The sequence below is a fragment of the Hippoglossus stenolepis genome, chromosome 20 (assembly GCF_022539355.2).
Source record: "Hippoglossus stenolepis isolate QCI-W04-F060 chromosome 20, HSTE1.2, whole genome shotgun sequence".
In the NCBI taxonomy this organism is placed as follows: Eukaryota; Metazoa; Chordata; class Actinopteri; order Pleuronectiformes; family Pleuronectidae; genus Hippoglossus; species Hippoglossus stenolepis.
This window is the reverse complement of record NC_061502.1, coordinates 10,749,199-10,764,068: the sequence shown is the minus strand read 5'-3', so window position 1 is coordinate 10,764,068 and position 14,870 is coordinate 10,749,199. Positions and strand designations below refer to the sequence as shown.

Sequence of the window (14,870 nt, the reverse complement as noted above, 5' to 3'; positions counted from 1 at the left end):
TGCAGCTTTTGTTCCTGTCCTCCAGTGAACGCGGAACAATAACACGAGTCAGACTGTACTCACTGCTTGCAGGCGTAGGAGTTCGTGGCGAGCCTCTGAATGAAGTCGTTCAGACCCATCCTCCTCTGTTTCATGAAAGCTGCGATGCAAAAGAGAAAAACAAGAGAGGAAAATATTGAGTTTTTTTTTTTTAAATAATAAGTTGATCGTCCATCTGTGAGGAATCAGATTAAAATATCCGGTTGTGCTTCCATACCGATGACTAAAGTCACGAGCCCTCTGCATTTGGAGTAAGTCAACACAGGCTTCTCAGTTTCTGTCTGGATCGTCATGATGTGATGAGTTGTTCTCACCAAGAGCCAAAATATAACTCTTTTTGCTTTTGGCTCTTGTTTTATAACAAGCCAGGAAGGGGGAGGAGAGGCGGAGCTGCCCAACCCCCATACACGCCCACAACCCTCTTTGTGGGCGTGATCCTATGCAAACATTTAGATCCGGTAAATAGACCGGGGTAGGATGATCGATCTGGTTCTCCACCAATTAGAGGCAGTTGCGTCCCCTGCGCGTCACAGCCTCAAAACCTCAAACCGTGGTTGCATCAAAAACACAGGAGAAATTTGTGGGAGGGGAAATTTGTTTCTGTACAAACACTGGCATAAAGGATACCGTGTACTATTTGCACATATGTTTGCGCAATGCCATGGCAACCTTGCTTAACATGCCATGAGTCCCACACACACACTCACAGAGAGAAAATGGCACCAAGAAAATCAACACAAAGGAAGACAAATACATATGGGCCAGGGACATCCAGCTGTGTCCAGTATTCTATGTAACATATTGAATGACGTCCCTTAAAGATCCAGTGGTTCAGAATAAACTGCAGATTGTGCACATGAGGAGAAAATGCTCCTTAAATTGTTTTGTCTAAATCAGTGATCGTTATTGTGGCCCTGTGTCCACACTCCCTGCCCAAACCCCCCCTGGTGTCTGCAGGTTACACTCCTGTACAAATAACCTGAGAGCCTCCCACGACTGGGCCTATCAGCTCCACTGTTTGGCTTCGTCTAAATTAAATCGCTCGCGAGTGACGCACGTTGCGGAGCTTTACAAAAGACGAGAGGGGAGAGCCTGAGCCGAGGGGAGGCCAGATGCCAAGAAAAGCCGCGCCGGTATAGTGGAAAAGTACAGACTGGAGAGAAAGTCCTGCGAGTGCACCAGGCTCGAGTTTAAAAAAAAAAAAAATAGAAGAAGAGAAGAGCTCAGATCCACAATGTGTTTGAACCCAGCTCTAAACCTCTCAGAGCAGCCAAGAAAACCCTTGAATGTGAGGATTGAGAGATCTTGTGGGAAAACGCCGCTCTGCGCTGCGCTTTTGGACGCTGGCACACACACACACACACACACGCACACGCACACGGAGGAGCAGACGGGCTCCGCAGGGCACGGTTATGTAAGGCACCTGGTTTTATCAACACCCCTCAGTGGAATGAGAGAAGCCTGCGTGAGGCGATACCACCTTTGAACGCCAAATCCGCTGAGACGGAGCATTCATGACCGTGCATGCGTAAAAAGGAAGGAGCAAGGCGCAGGAAAATCCCCAAATTGAGTGATGGGGGGGTGGGGGGGAAATCACTTACTGGAATTGCCACAATGTGAAAATGGAAGCAGTAGTGGACTTCACTTTGGAGGATTGCTGTGCTGCACAATACAAACTGTATTTCACAAAAGAGCGTGCGTAAAATAAAAAGAAAAGAAACCTTAATCTTTATTCCCTATCCTAACCCCACAGCAGATTAGGTTTCCATGAGAAACAAACAGACCTCTCGGTTCTGAAGGAGTTCTCATGTTGCCAAAAAGCAAAAGAGAGTGGTCACGGTTTTCCTGGGCACTTTTAACAGACCCCCCCCACCCCACCCACCATAGATAAATCCAGGTCACAGGAGCATAAGGGTGAATGGGGCGCCCCTTGAAGAGGCGCCACAGGAAGTGGGCTAGGAGCTATAGCTTCACACTTACTTTATGGAAGTTTAATTATACATTTAGTAATAATAAGTTACTGCAGAAGTTTATAAATAAGGGTTATTATCTGCCTACAGTGTTCTCAGAGGATTAACAACATTTCTCATCCATCCCTTTCAGATCAACATGCAGTCTACTTACAAGTCAAAGCGGTGGTTCTGTCTTTCATAAGGATGCTGTATGTCCCAACAAGCAAGAGGGGCTGTAGGTTCCTCGGCAGGGAAGTAATCGAACTACACTGCACTTCTTCTTCTTCTTCTTGGGGAGTTTCATCAAACTGATTTTTTTTTTCCACTGCCTTCCTCTCAGGGCGGAGACGTCCCGCCTCTATTTCCTTCCACTCTCTCCACGGTTGGATGAGTGTTTTTTTCCCAGGGCGGGGGATAATGCTGCCTTCAAATCCTCCACATGAGCTCATGCTTTAGAGATCAGCCCCTGAAAACACTGCAGTAGACTTATACTTAATTTCAAATGAACAGATAACTGATTTATTTAGTTTTTCTTGTAGCTTCCTCCCAGTGCAAAGACATGGAACTGGTGGATTTTTTTAGCCAAATATTAGTTTTATGTGAAGCTGGTGAAACAAGGGGTTGGTTTTCACTGTTCGCACATAATACCAATAAATGCATCATCATTTTGGATAAACAGCTCCTCATTCATCTGTTTTTCACTAGAAACACCACTTCTCTTTAACTGTGATGTTACGCTGTAATATCACAGTTAAAGAGAAGTGGTAACTTCTGTCTTTTGTCTTTTCTGTGCAATGAGAATGGATACAAACGTCATTTACTCCAGAGTCACTTAACTCTGCAGTAGACACAGGTGATGGAAACATGACATGAATGTGAACACTTCTTCTTCTTCTTTGCTGATTCTGCAACATTTCTGCCGTAATGTTATGACATGCATTGAACATCTGGGCTTTGGTGCGTAAAGCCATTACGCCATTAAGTTTGCAACAATAATCTTTTCTTCGTATCCTGCAAAATGCAACACTGTTGGTTTTCCCACATGTTGGTTTCCCACATGTTGGTTTTCCCACAGAGTTGGAAACAGAGTTTACCTTAATTCAAAGTTGGCAGCAGCCAAGAAGTTAGGGCCTGTGAATTATCCCTGGAATTTCTCTCCCAACTATTCTGTGCATGAGCAGACCGTACACCCAGGTATTTTCTCAAAATCCTGTTTGGCAGACTTTATATTTGTTTTTGTCTTAGTCTCATTTTATATTGTATTTTTAAATGTTTTATAAACTGTTTTATCACGTTTTATATCTAAAGCTTAATTTTGTGGGTCTTTATTCTCCTGTTATGTTTTTATTATTAGATTGGAAGCACTAGGTTTATAGATGAATGAACTGAACCATTGAACCTTCCAGGTTTTTATGACAGACAGTACTGTTGTTATGAAACAGCCTCCGCTGTAACAGATTCTTTTTAAATCCTTCATTTACTCTGGGAACATTCATAGAGAGCAGTGCTCTCATTTTTAGGAATGCCTTGATCACACTCACACAGTTGCTCCCATTCAACCCTGGGAGCTGCCCAGTGCGACCACAGTTTGATCCAATGGCCACCGAGCAGGATGAGCGGGAGGGTCCCTCAAAGATGGTAAAAAGGGTCAAGTGCTTATTCTTTAATCTCATCAACTAGATTTATCCTGACAGTCTGGGTTCCAATCGGCAAGTTCAAAGGTGAGCACAGGCTAGTGTGTGATTTATAGCATCTGTCCGACAGCTAGCCTCTGTGTAATCGTTCTCAGAATGTGATAATGCAGAGCCAAAGACAAGCAGAGATTAAGGCTCATCCACGTGTGTGAGAGAGAGAGTGTGTATTCTTAACCTCCTGACCCCAGGACTCTCTCAGAGAAAATCTCTGTGAGGCTGAATGTATGACTTTTCAATTTTTAAATATAGCATCCTTTCCCCCCCACTATTGTCTCTTGTACTCCCTTGATGTACATTGAAAAAAGAAAATTGTTGGAGCAGCTTTAAAAAAAATCTTCTTTTCGTCACACACAAATGAATTTAGTTTGTCAAACGTAAAGGTTACAAGTTCAACTAACACAATTGCAAACTTTTAATTTGAAAAAAACGTAACTTGTGCATGACTGATTTAAGTTGGTCCGACAATTTTTGACTCAGATTTATCATCGATCTGACCCACACAACCATATGATGCACACACACTATCTACGGATACACACATGCAGAGCTGGAGGCGAAAGGGAGACAGAACACACACTCATTCACTCACACACACACACACACTGCTTTATATAACAGAGCGAAAAGGAACATCAGGTATTTCCCAAACTCCCTAAAGGTCTGAGCGCTGCAGTGACATCCTCCAGCAAGCATTTGTTATCTACAACATCCGACCACTGACTCTACAGTGGCAGCCTGGGTGTGACACAAACCGACATCTCTTGTCAGCACTTGAAAGCATCATGAGCCATAACAAGCGAAAACCTTGTCCATGGCATATTGCTTACCCAAAAGAGAGCAGTTAGACGTGGGGTCGTGAATCTGTAGCAATGGCGATGAAGAAGATGTTACGTTACCTCTGCAGGGATGTAAGCAGCGCTCTGCCTGCATCTGTGGTCATAACCCAGAGTTGAATGAAATGAGAGAGGGGTGCTGAGAGATGATCAGAGGAGAGGAAGAAAAGAGAGAGAGAGAGAGAGAGAGAGAGAGAGAGAGAGAGAGAGAGAGAGAGAGAGAGACACTAACAAAAGCTTCACTCAGTGTTTTTCCTCTCTGGCCCCATTTCCCTTCTGGATTTAGAGGCTGCTCGAGGCTCGGACCACGAACAAGAGGAGGCTCCACAATACTCAATCTGTCTGTGTGTGTGTGTGTGTGAGAGAGAGAGAGACATTACATTTCATACGTTATGTAACCTCCTAGTGGCACTGCCATCATTGCCAAAGACAGCACTGACTCATACACACACACATGCACTCCAGGGGCCATTTCACTATTCCATAAAAGTACAGGAGGGGGTTCACTGCACGATCAGAGGGGTAGGATTGCAGGATATTAGAGTTGTAGTATAAACACATACAAACAAACACAAACACACTCCCTCAGCCCCCTCTCAGTGTACCCACACATACACAAGGACCTACACATGCCCATTTCCACGCTGTCTCCGGCAGATGATATCCATCCATTAGGTCCGTCCAGGTCTGCCGTCCCGCTATGTTTTAGTGTCCATTCTCTGTGCCGGTGGTGATGCGCGTGTTTGCGGCTAAAGTTGATCTGGTGATGAATGTGAATGAGCCTCTGTAAGTGAGGAGCCAAATGACGCCGTTACATAAAGGCCTCGGCTATTCAGAGAGGACAGCCGGCCTTTTATTTATCAGTGTGGCCTGCTTGGCGAGCGAGGCTATGCCTAAAAGTGACACACTTATGGAGATGTTGTGAGAAAAAGACAAATTGCTTTCTGAAATCCAATCATCTTCTCTACGGCAGCCAGAATGGGAAACTTACAGGTATACCGTGTTGTCGACCTGAAGTAAGCAAGTGCACTGTTCATAAGACCTTCATCTGATGTGGCAGCAGGAAGGAGCAGATGCAGACAGAATAAGCATGTACAACAAGGATATCATGCAAATATAAGGACTTAATTACATGCACATAAGGTGAATTAGATTGCCATTTGTTTAGAAGTCGAGAAGAAGTCGGTGTTGTGAAACCAGTTGTGGCTTGTTCCCTATTACGTAGATGAGGTTCTGGTCTTGTTTGCCCAAAATAACAAAATGGTGCCAGGTGACAAGATCTCTGATTCTTATCCCTATACATCTACCTACCTGTACACAACTGGGCAAACTAAAATTGTGCATTGTGTGCAAGAACAGCAGCCTTCTTTGACATTTCAATATGCTGGCAAGTTTGCAAAACTCCCTGCAGCCTGTGTCGAGAGGATTCAGGACATGACAACTAAACAAAGGAACCAAACAAGTTTAATAAGCCGTTTAATGAGGAACCAGCTGATGTGTCCGACAACCAGCGACATGAAATCATTGAGCTGCGAAACGACCACAAACTCCGAGCTGAGCACAACAACCTCCCTCTGTTCAATAAACTGTACAACCACAAAGTACTGAAGTTTGCATCTGATCCTCATCTTCATCATCATCATCATCATCATCATCATCATCATCATCATCATCATCATCATCATCATCATCATCATCATCATCATCATCATCATCATCACTACCATCTGACTTCTTCTGACTTCGAATGGCCCTCCAAGGATTTTATGATGTTAAAATAATATCTTTTGTCTCTGTCATTTTCTCATGAATGAATTCTGAATTTCTGATCGTCCAGTGAAACACCACAGGTTTAGTGAATTTAGGATTTAGGGGTTTTGAAGATGAAGAATCACAAGCAACAGATGAATGAATGAACTTTATATACATAACACATACAGCTTCACAAACACAATGCTGCTGCAGATCATGGTCAACAGAGTCAAGTAAATATCTGAATAAATCTGTCTTTTTTTCCCTCCGAGGTCTGACTGAAAACTTTCAAGAATATCATTGTGAGAAATGTGTTTGTTTAATTGTGTAAAAAATGTTGATCTCAAAAACCTTTGCTCAGGAAAATCAGATGCAAGATGGAGTGGTAATTACTGGGAGAGGAGAGCTCTAAGTTCTGTGTTGCAGTTGTGGTCTGGAAAGGGTTAAAGGGAAATGTCAGATCCCGGGGAGGAATTGCTAATGAGGAGTGTATTTAAAGACATTGTATGAAAAGTGGTGTTGAAAAGGTCAGCTGGGATCCGGTCAGGAGAGCAGGAGGAGGGTTTCATTCTGGATTATGTCAAAGAGGACGAGGGGTGGCCAGTGTTTCCTGTTAAATGTTTAGCCTCACATTCTTACGTTTCTCTTTAAAGAACAAAACAAATTGTTTGCGTTTAGTGGAAGAGGCTTGGGCTAGTGGACGTCTGTATTCAAATGCTATTTTATGTGTTTTATTTATTAAGTATTAAGTAGTAGTTATTTTGGGCTTATTTCTCTGTCACAATGTTTACATTTGATCCGGTCAACTTCCTGTGGCCATCACCTATACGTTGGCTGCATCTACTTGACACTGATTGGTTTGTAGACGGCGTGTGTCTGTCGCGGGCGTGTTGCCAATCTGCCCGGTGGTCGTCTTTCTGTTTGAATGCAGAAAACGAATGAACCCGTTCATTATGCTAATTTCATTGCTACTGTGATGTTACAACCAGCATCACCAACTTCAGACACGGTACTTTTGAATGCACCAGATGAACGTCCTCATGGTTCCAACGTTACATCTGCAGAGGTAAAGACTACAAGAAACCCTGCGAGCCGACAGAACTCAGTTTCTGGAGAGACCACTAAGGCTTCTGCTTCCTTTTCTTCTTCTATTGTGCAATGCTGTCTCAACTTCCTGCAGTTGGTCCGAAAGGCTGAACTATTCCAAAAAAATGTCACGCTGCAAACGAATCGAACTAATGATTCAGTTTGATCTGGACCGAGACTGCACATTTGGTCCAACTTAATTTCAGTCCGAGGCACCTTTAACACCTGTTATTTTGGCTTGGACTAAATGGGAAAGTCAGAAGGACAGGACCAAACGAAATAGGTGGACTACTAGGTTGTGTATGCAATATTTTTGCATTTATACAGTTGCGTGTCTGTGCTAAGGTGTGTTTGTCCGTTAAGCTCTGAAGGACAGGTTGGCACAGGTGAGCGAAAAGTCATAAAGGATGACAATCAGGATCTTGGGATCACATTTCTTTTCTCTGAGAACAACAAGGATGAAGTTTGACACACATGCACAGACACAAGCAAACCGAGGCTAATCACATATTACATAAACCTGTTGGCGTCTGAGGGAAAGAACAGCTGAATAAGTCAGTGTGTAAATGCTGATTAGCGACACCGTAGCAAACTGATGATCATGCTAATGTGCTTTAATCAGGGAATCCGCAGCAGATGCTTTGTTGAGAAAGGCCACGCTGTAATTTTTTCTGAAGGAACACAAACATTCTTTGCTGTTTGTTGTTCATACTCCATACAATTATTGTTAGGGGATCCATACCTCGCTCTCTACTGCTCCCTGTGTCGCACACAGCTCACTGCATCACGACTGCGAGCCGCGGCGCTCGTCACGTTATCTGCTCCGAAAGCCAGTAATTGCTGAACTTGGAGCGGCGGGGTGTAGCGGCATCGCGGCCGAGGCTACAGGAACAGCTTGTCACCAGCTCGGCTAATTGCTCGGATTTCTCTCCGAAAACTCCCATAATTAACGGGGGCAGACTACTCCCAGTGAAAAACACGTTCGTCAGTAAAAGGGTTCCTGTCACTTTTCTCTCTTGGCGATGCTCCAGCAGCCATCAGGTACCTGCACAACTGCCAAGTGTCCAACTGTTCAGTACTTTGAATATCTCCATTTAATACCTGTATTTTACACATAAGCTGCGTCACAAACACATCGATTATCGTAAGGATATTTTGCTGAAAATAATTATGACTCCTACTTTTAAAGGGGCATTTTTAAATACAGTGTTTTACTTGTTATGGATGAGTCAAGGATCTGAATACTTCCTCAACCACAAAGCCATTGGATTTGTCCATAAGAAATGAATGGTTTCTATGTGAAAAAACAAACTAATGTTGCACTAAAGCAATGTAGGGGAAATTACAAGGTGTTAAATGTTAGTTTCCATTTGCAAAATGGGGTTTACAGGTTACAGTTTTTGCTTAAAATGATGTAACAGTGAGCTCTCACACACACTCCGACATATATTCATGGCACACACACACCAAGTTGTCCCAATATCGGACGAATAAAGTATTATCTTATCTTATACAGTCATGAGAAGAGCTCATGTCTGCAAGGTGCCCTGCAAAGGTAAAGGTGCCAATAAAAAAGGGAATACTGCAGATAGGCTCTCTGCCAAAATGTGACACACACACACACTGTGCCATTTGGACTGGACTCTGATTTGTGGAACAAATCATGAGCATGATGGAAAATTAAAGTACAGTCGTGTTGGCTATAAATCCATTCTGACCTCTCACCCAGTGCCACACATGCGAGCAACAAGTACAGAAACATTCACATGATGGTCAGTCCCGTATTTTCTGCTTGTAACCACTGTTTTACTGGTTTCTGCAAAACAACAAATAGTAATATTGGTTTGAAGACACTGGTCGTTATCCTGTGCAGAGGTTGGATTACAGGCCCATGTGGTGAGGTAAGTGTGTGTGTGTGTGTGTGAATCATTTCTGCTCCCACGGCCATCAGGTTTATACGGCAAGGAAAGGACAAACAAGAGTAATAGAGGAATAAACGACAGAGGATAAATTTGAATTGATGTGGAAAATAAACAAAGGTGCAGATAATGAAGAGAAATACGACCCGACAGTGACGTAGGGACGTGACGGAGAGCGAGTGAGTAGAGGACTCTCAATGTAAAGTAGCAGGAGAGACGAGAGGAAGTGGAGGAATACAAAACAACAAGCTTAGTTAGGCGGTGACTTACTGTTGTCGCCAGGGCAACAGTAGCTGTCTGGGTCTGACTCATTGTGGTAGTACAGGTCCATCGCCTGGGAAAGAAACACAGTTTTACTTAGTCAAAATAATTCACACTCTCAAACAACAAAAACAAATGAAAACTTTAATTCCATTTCACACTGTTAAATTGTGTCCCCTCCTTAACTTCCTGGTGTCCTGCAGTTTCCTCAACTCAGGAGTTATGTTCAATTAAATACAAGCCAATATGAAATAAAAACAATATAATTAAAAACTATACAACTTGTAGAAACCTACATAAATCACTTATTGATTCATTTTACAACGACATTAGAGTCTGTGCATCCAACCTTACAAATCCAGTTTGGGCAATTTTCCTGCTTGAATTCAGTTAAGTGGTCTAATAGACTTCTTGTGGAAACTGTAAAACCCTTTGGCTTTGAAGATTTGTTCAATTACGTGGCCATTAAAGTAAAATGATAAAGGCTAAACACAAGACACAAACAAATCTGAGGTGAATTAAAAAACATACTTTTGTTGCACTAAATTATATTTGATTTATTTGGTTTAATTTTATTCTATCTATTACCTCTCCAAGGAAAAGTTTGGAAAGCACGAATCTAAGCTGCTCTTTCTCAGCTCCTTCAAAGTTGTGGTGCCGCAGTGACCACATGAGACCTTTTTGAACAGAAGAACCCTAAATCAGCATTTCCCGACCCGGACTGGTCCGTGCCCCATTTTCAGTCGGTTCACCAGTGTGACGTGTTTTAATGTGACCGAGTTTCCAGGGTGAGTCTGTGTTAAATCACTCGGGGGCACTGTGCTGAGAGCGGTGAGAAACCTCTGCTCTATAACATGACGACACTGTGTGAGACCTAGCGCCAGTTTGAAAGATCAGCTCGGGCCAAATGTTGAAGAGGATCATCTGCCACAATGTGCTCATTTACCCCCTGTATACTAAATGTGCAGTATACATTATAAATCTATCATACAGCTTTAACATCACAAAAAAGTCACTTCAATATAAATAATTCTAGTTACACCATTTATATTACTTTCAAGTGTTTTCTATTATTATACTGTTTTGGTTTTAATGTTTTATTTCTGTATTGTTTTATTCCCTAATCTTATTTACCTTAGTCCTGAAATGTTTCGACCATCTAAAGCACTTTGTTTTGAAAAGTGCTATATAAATAAAGTTTATTATTATTATCATTATTATTAATTTGTTTTTTATTTTATTGTATTGTATGTTCCCAATTTACAAAATGTAATTTTGTATGTTAAATTTTCAACTGCAGCTGTTAAGTAGATGAAGTGAACTAAAAATAAATATTTCTCTTGACATATAATAGAACAGAAGTATCAACTCAAAATGTGCACTTGAGGGAATGTATGTACTTTGTATGGCTGCATGTATGCGTGTCATTGTGTGTGTTTGTGTTTGTGTGCAAGATCATTGCTCTTTCCGTGGCTAAATGACTCGGTAACATACAAGTAAACATGTCTCAACAGGAGCTACTTCAGTTTGCTCAACTTTTTCACTTCACAAACACTCACAGTGTGTTTGGCAGCTGTCACAGGACCAGCAGCATTAGCATCTCAGGACACTCACATGAAAATGCTCGGTCGTTTTTTTTAGGGGATTTCGTTGTCGGGCGTCAACTTTTCTAAGTGGCTCTGTCAAATACAGTCTTAGCCTAGTTTGCTGTTCCCCGTTGCAGCTCGGAAAACTTATCGCATCCCTCAGTGTTCTCCCAAGGGTGTTTACTGAGAGTGGTGCAAGCTGAGGCATGTGCGTGTGCGTCTGTGTTTGTCGGTTGTTTATTCATTCGGAGGCGCTGCTGTCAATAATCTGCCCATCATGCTGGCCATTCAATCTCTGTGTAAGTCATATAGCTGACAGTGGCCTCGTCTGTCCATCTTTTCCTCTCAGATACCCACACATAAACAGACACACACACACACACACACACACACACACACACACACACACACACACACACACACACTCAAAATCGTTTGTCCTTTCCCTTTGACTTTGCCTCTCCTCCGTCACTCCCTTCCTCTCTCTTACTCCAGGTTGTTTATCGATTCAGTAAAGAGACTGGATGAAGTTTTGATGGTGAATCTGTTCATTAATATTTCATGACGGATTTATTTTTCCAAAAGAAGAAGAAAGGACAGTTTGGGTTTTTCTGTCAGAGGCAAAGAGAGACAGAGGGAGGAATAGTTTTGTCTTTGTAAAGGTCAAGAGGAGGTAGAGGCCCGAATGACTGGACTGTGAGTCATAATATGAACATGAAGCTCTTTCAATTTAACCATAAAAGAAATTTGCACATTTCTCTGAGATTGTCATTGGTTTATGTCGATGGAAGCACAAGTTCAAAGAACGACAAAGAGGTGCAAATGTAAAGAGTAAGAGACAGGAAGGAAAGTAAGAAACCTTTGTTTAAAGTTATCAATGTGGAAATGTTCTTTTTTTTTATTAAGATCTTAAGATATTTCCAATATCCCGGAGTCATTAAGGTTTCTTACTTTGCATATATTGGTATTATATTTTAGGAAATAGTTAAATCACCATTGTTGAATGATTACACTTAACTTAATGATTTCTAATGTAATGACGCAAGAACGTATTTTCCCAGACACATTTTGGCTGTGTTGTTTGTTAAGAGAGCAACGAATGATTTATATTACCCCGTCCATCTGTTAGTCTGTCACACCTCATTTGCCTGCATTGTACTTAAAACGCACATTTTTCTTTGATTTGCTCAAATCAAATGATTTTCTGTCGTCCCTCAGGGCAATGTTAAAGAGTTATGTTAAGTTGAATGTCAGTGACCATTTTCAACTGATCTGTGGTGAAATCGTGGGTGAAACAGACAAAAACTGCCTTTAAAGTAGCGTTCTCTAAAACCAGGACACACAAACTGTACCATGCAAGAAGATCATGAGCTGAAATGAGTGTTTAGACATAAACACACAAAGGTCTGTGTCTAGTATTTGCGATAATTACAAAGTTGCTTCAAACTTATCATCCCGTGACGTGTTTCCATCCAACTTACCTTCAATATTTTGTCAACCGTCAGTTTGTGTTATCATATAAATTTTGGCTTCTTTACTCAACAATTTCTTTCAAAATATTATTATTTTATTTGTTTATTGTGCAATGTATCTGATTCATAATATTCATGTAACCAGACATTATAATGAGATCATTTCTCTGTGGATTCCCTGAAGTCCCCTGCTTCCCTGTGCTGTTTACAGTAATAAACGAGTGTTTGCTACCTGTAATTTAATTAGCAGCAGAGAGGGCGAACTTGCCTGTGTGCGTTGGCGCGGCTGCCAGATGTCCTCCATGGTGTAGCTGATGTAGGGTCCGCTGCAGATGGAGCACTCCAGCATGACGGGGCTGGCCAGGCGGGGCGAGGCGTGGAGCCCCCAGGACTGACAGCCCCCCAGGTGGCCGTCCGACTCGGCCTCCTTCTGCTTGGCTGTGCCGTCCTCGTGATGGCGACCCAGCATCTTCCACTTCCTGACCTGTGAGGACATGATGTGTGGAGAACACGACTCAATATCGCTGAGAAAGGTATCCAAACAAAACAATATGTAATCACATAAGCACATAGCCACAATCCACAGTGAGAGTTACTTCCAGCACAAACCCCCAAGTGGGAGTTTAGATTGAATTTAATGACGAGCTCATACTGTTTAACACTTACAACAAGAATCTTAATTATCATCGTTATCCATCTGCAAAACTGAACATCTACTGGAATCAGATCTCAACTTGCTATCAAATGAAAACACGTACAGATAAACTTCCTCCTGTATTTATTGTCACAACTTGTCCTTGAGCTGATTATGATCTGTTTTCCTCATGAAAAGTTGGCGTCTTTCCTAATCTTAACTTTCTCAGGTTATTCCCATGACCAAAATAACAAAAAACCCACACTTGACAGTTTTACAATCGGAAAAATACAGCCATACCCAATCCAGCTGTGTATTGTTAAAACAAAAGCCAAAAGCTAAACACCAAGACCTCTGTTGTAGTTTACAATTACCATTACATTGCCATAACATTACCATGAATCAAACCTGGCCTAAACAATCCCCCACAAATCTCCCCAATAAGCATACCGTCACACTGAATGAAAAAACTCAACTTTTTTAAAACATGATAAAATGGATGGTTTTTCTCTCCTTTCTCTCAATTTAATTTGCAGTTTTATTGTAGCTGCTTTTTCTACAAGCTAGTTGCTATTATCTGGCAAGTATGGCGTTTTAAATAGTATATTGGTGTATCAATATGAATCGATGTTAAATCCAAAGTCACGCCCCCAAATAAGACTGAAATTACCTAATTGTAGTTCAATCTCCATTTAAATTTTACAATATTGACAAAGGTCATTTTATTTAGAATCGCTGATGAACCAACCCAAAATATCAAGGACATAACAAAGAAGGAAGCAAATATGTTGCAGTAAGATGTGAAGCCGACTCACAAAGGTCTAATTTGATTTAAAGATCAGCAAACAAAATAACTAGCTTCAGTCAACATCATCACTTTATGATTGAGATAAACAAGGCTCATTGTTAAAGTGCACAGGAGGCAGAGAGTGAGTCAGTCTGAGCCTCAGCAGTAATCTCCTCTCATGTGACACACACACACACACACACACACACACACACACACACACACACACACACACACACACACACACACACACACACACACACACACACACACACACACACTCAGTCTTCATCATTATTTAGCATATGACTTGCAAAACTGACAAAATATTTATCGCAAGCATAAAAACACCCTCAAAGCACACACACACACACACACACATATGCACAGAGAGAGAGACAAATATAAGGAACAGGGAATAATGGAAGATAAGGTCAAGATGCACATAGTTCTTCAGGGAAGCCAGTTGCACAGATGGATGTGTTAGTGACCCAGAGTGGCTGTTAGGAAGGTAAATGGTGTCCTTGGCTCACAGAGCGGACAGGTTCAGTGTCTGCAGCCATTTTAAATGACTCTTATCAAGGCCTCTATCAGCGGCTGCTGCTCTGCCTTGATAGAGCTCTGCCGGGGCCTCGACATTACCACAACGCAGCATGCATGGGGAGAATGCAAGCAATGTTGTGTGTATTTTAAGATTGCGTGTGTGTGTATTTGAAATTGTGTCCCGTGTGCACGTGTTTGCATTTGAGTCCAAACCTGCAACTTGGCAAAAAGTCGCGTGAATAGTTGTTCCCTTGACTTTAAGTATAGCTCAGTGCTAGAAGGACAGAACGGTTTCAAGCAATTACAGAGGGC

At 42.0% G+C, this 14,870-nt stretch overlaps 1 protein-coding gene across 5 annotated transcripts in view; it reads right to left on the bottom strand.

Moving 5' to 3' along the window:
* sgk1 (serum/glucocorticoid regulated kinase 1) overlaps positions 1–14,870 on the bottom strand; it is a 35,667-nt gene that overhangs the window by 4,393 nt on the left and 16,404 nt on the right. Inside the window, exons 3-5 of one of the 5 annotated variants that reach the window (XM_035144269.2) lie at positions 12,863–13,078; positions 9,546–9,609; positions 64–139 (exon numbers count right to left, since the gene is read on the bottom strand). In XM_035144269.2, the coding sequence (XP_035000160.2) occupies positions 64–139; positions 9,546–9,609; positions 12,863–13,078 (356 nt within the window). Of the gene's footprint in view, positions 1–63; positions 140–256; positions 1,335–2,163; positions 2,367–4,512; positions 4,704–9,545; positions 9,610–12,862; positions 13,079–14,870 lie in introns of those variants that run through there. The other 4 variants (XM_035144273.2, XM_035144271.2, XM_035144270.2 and 1 more) reach the window with 4 other exon arrangements.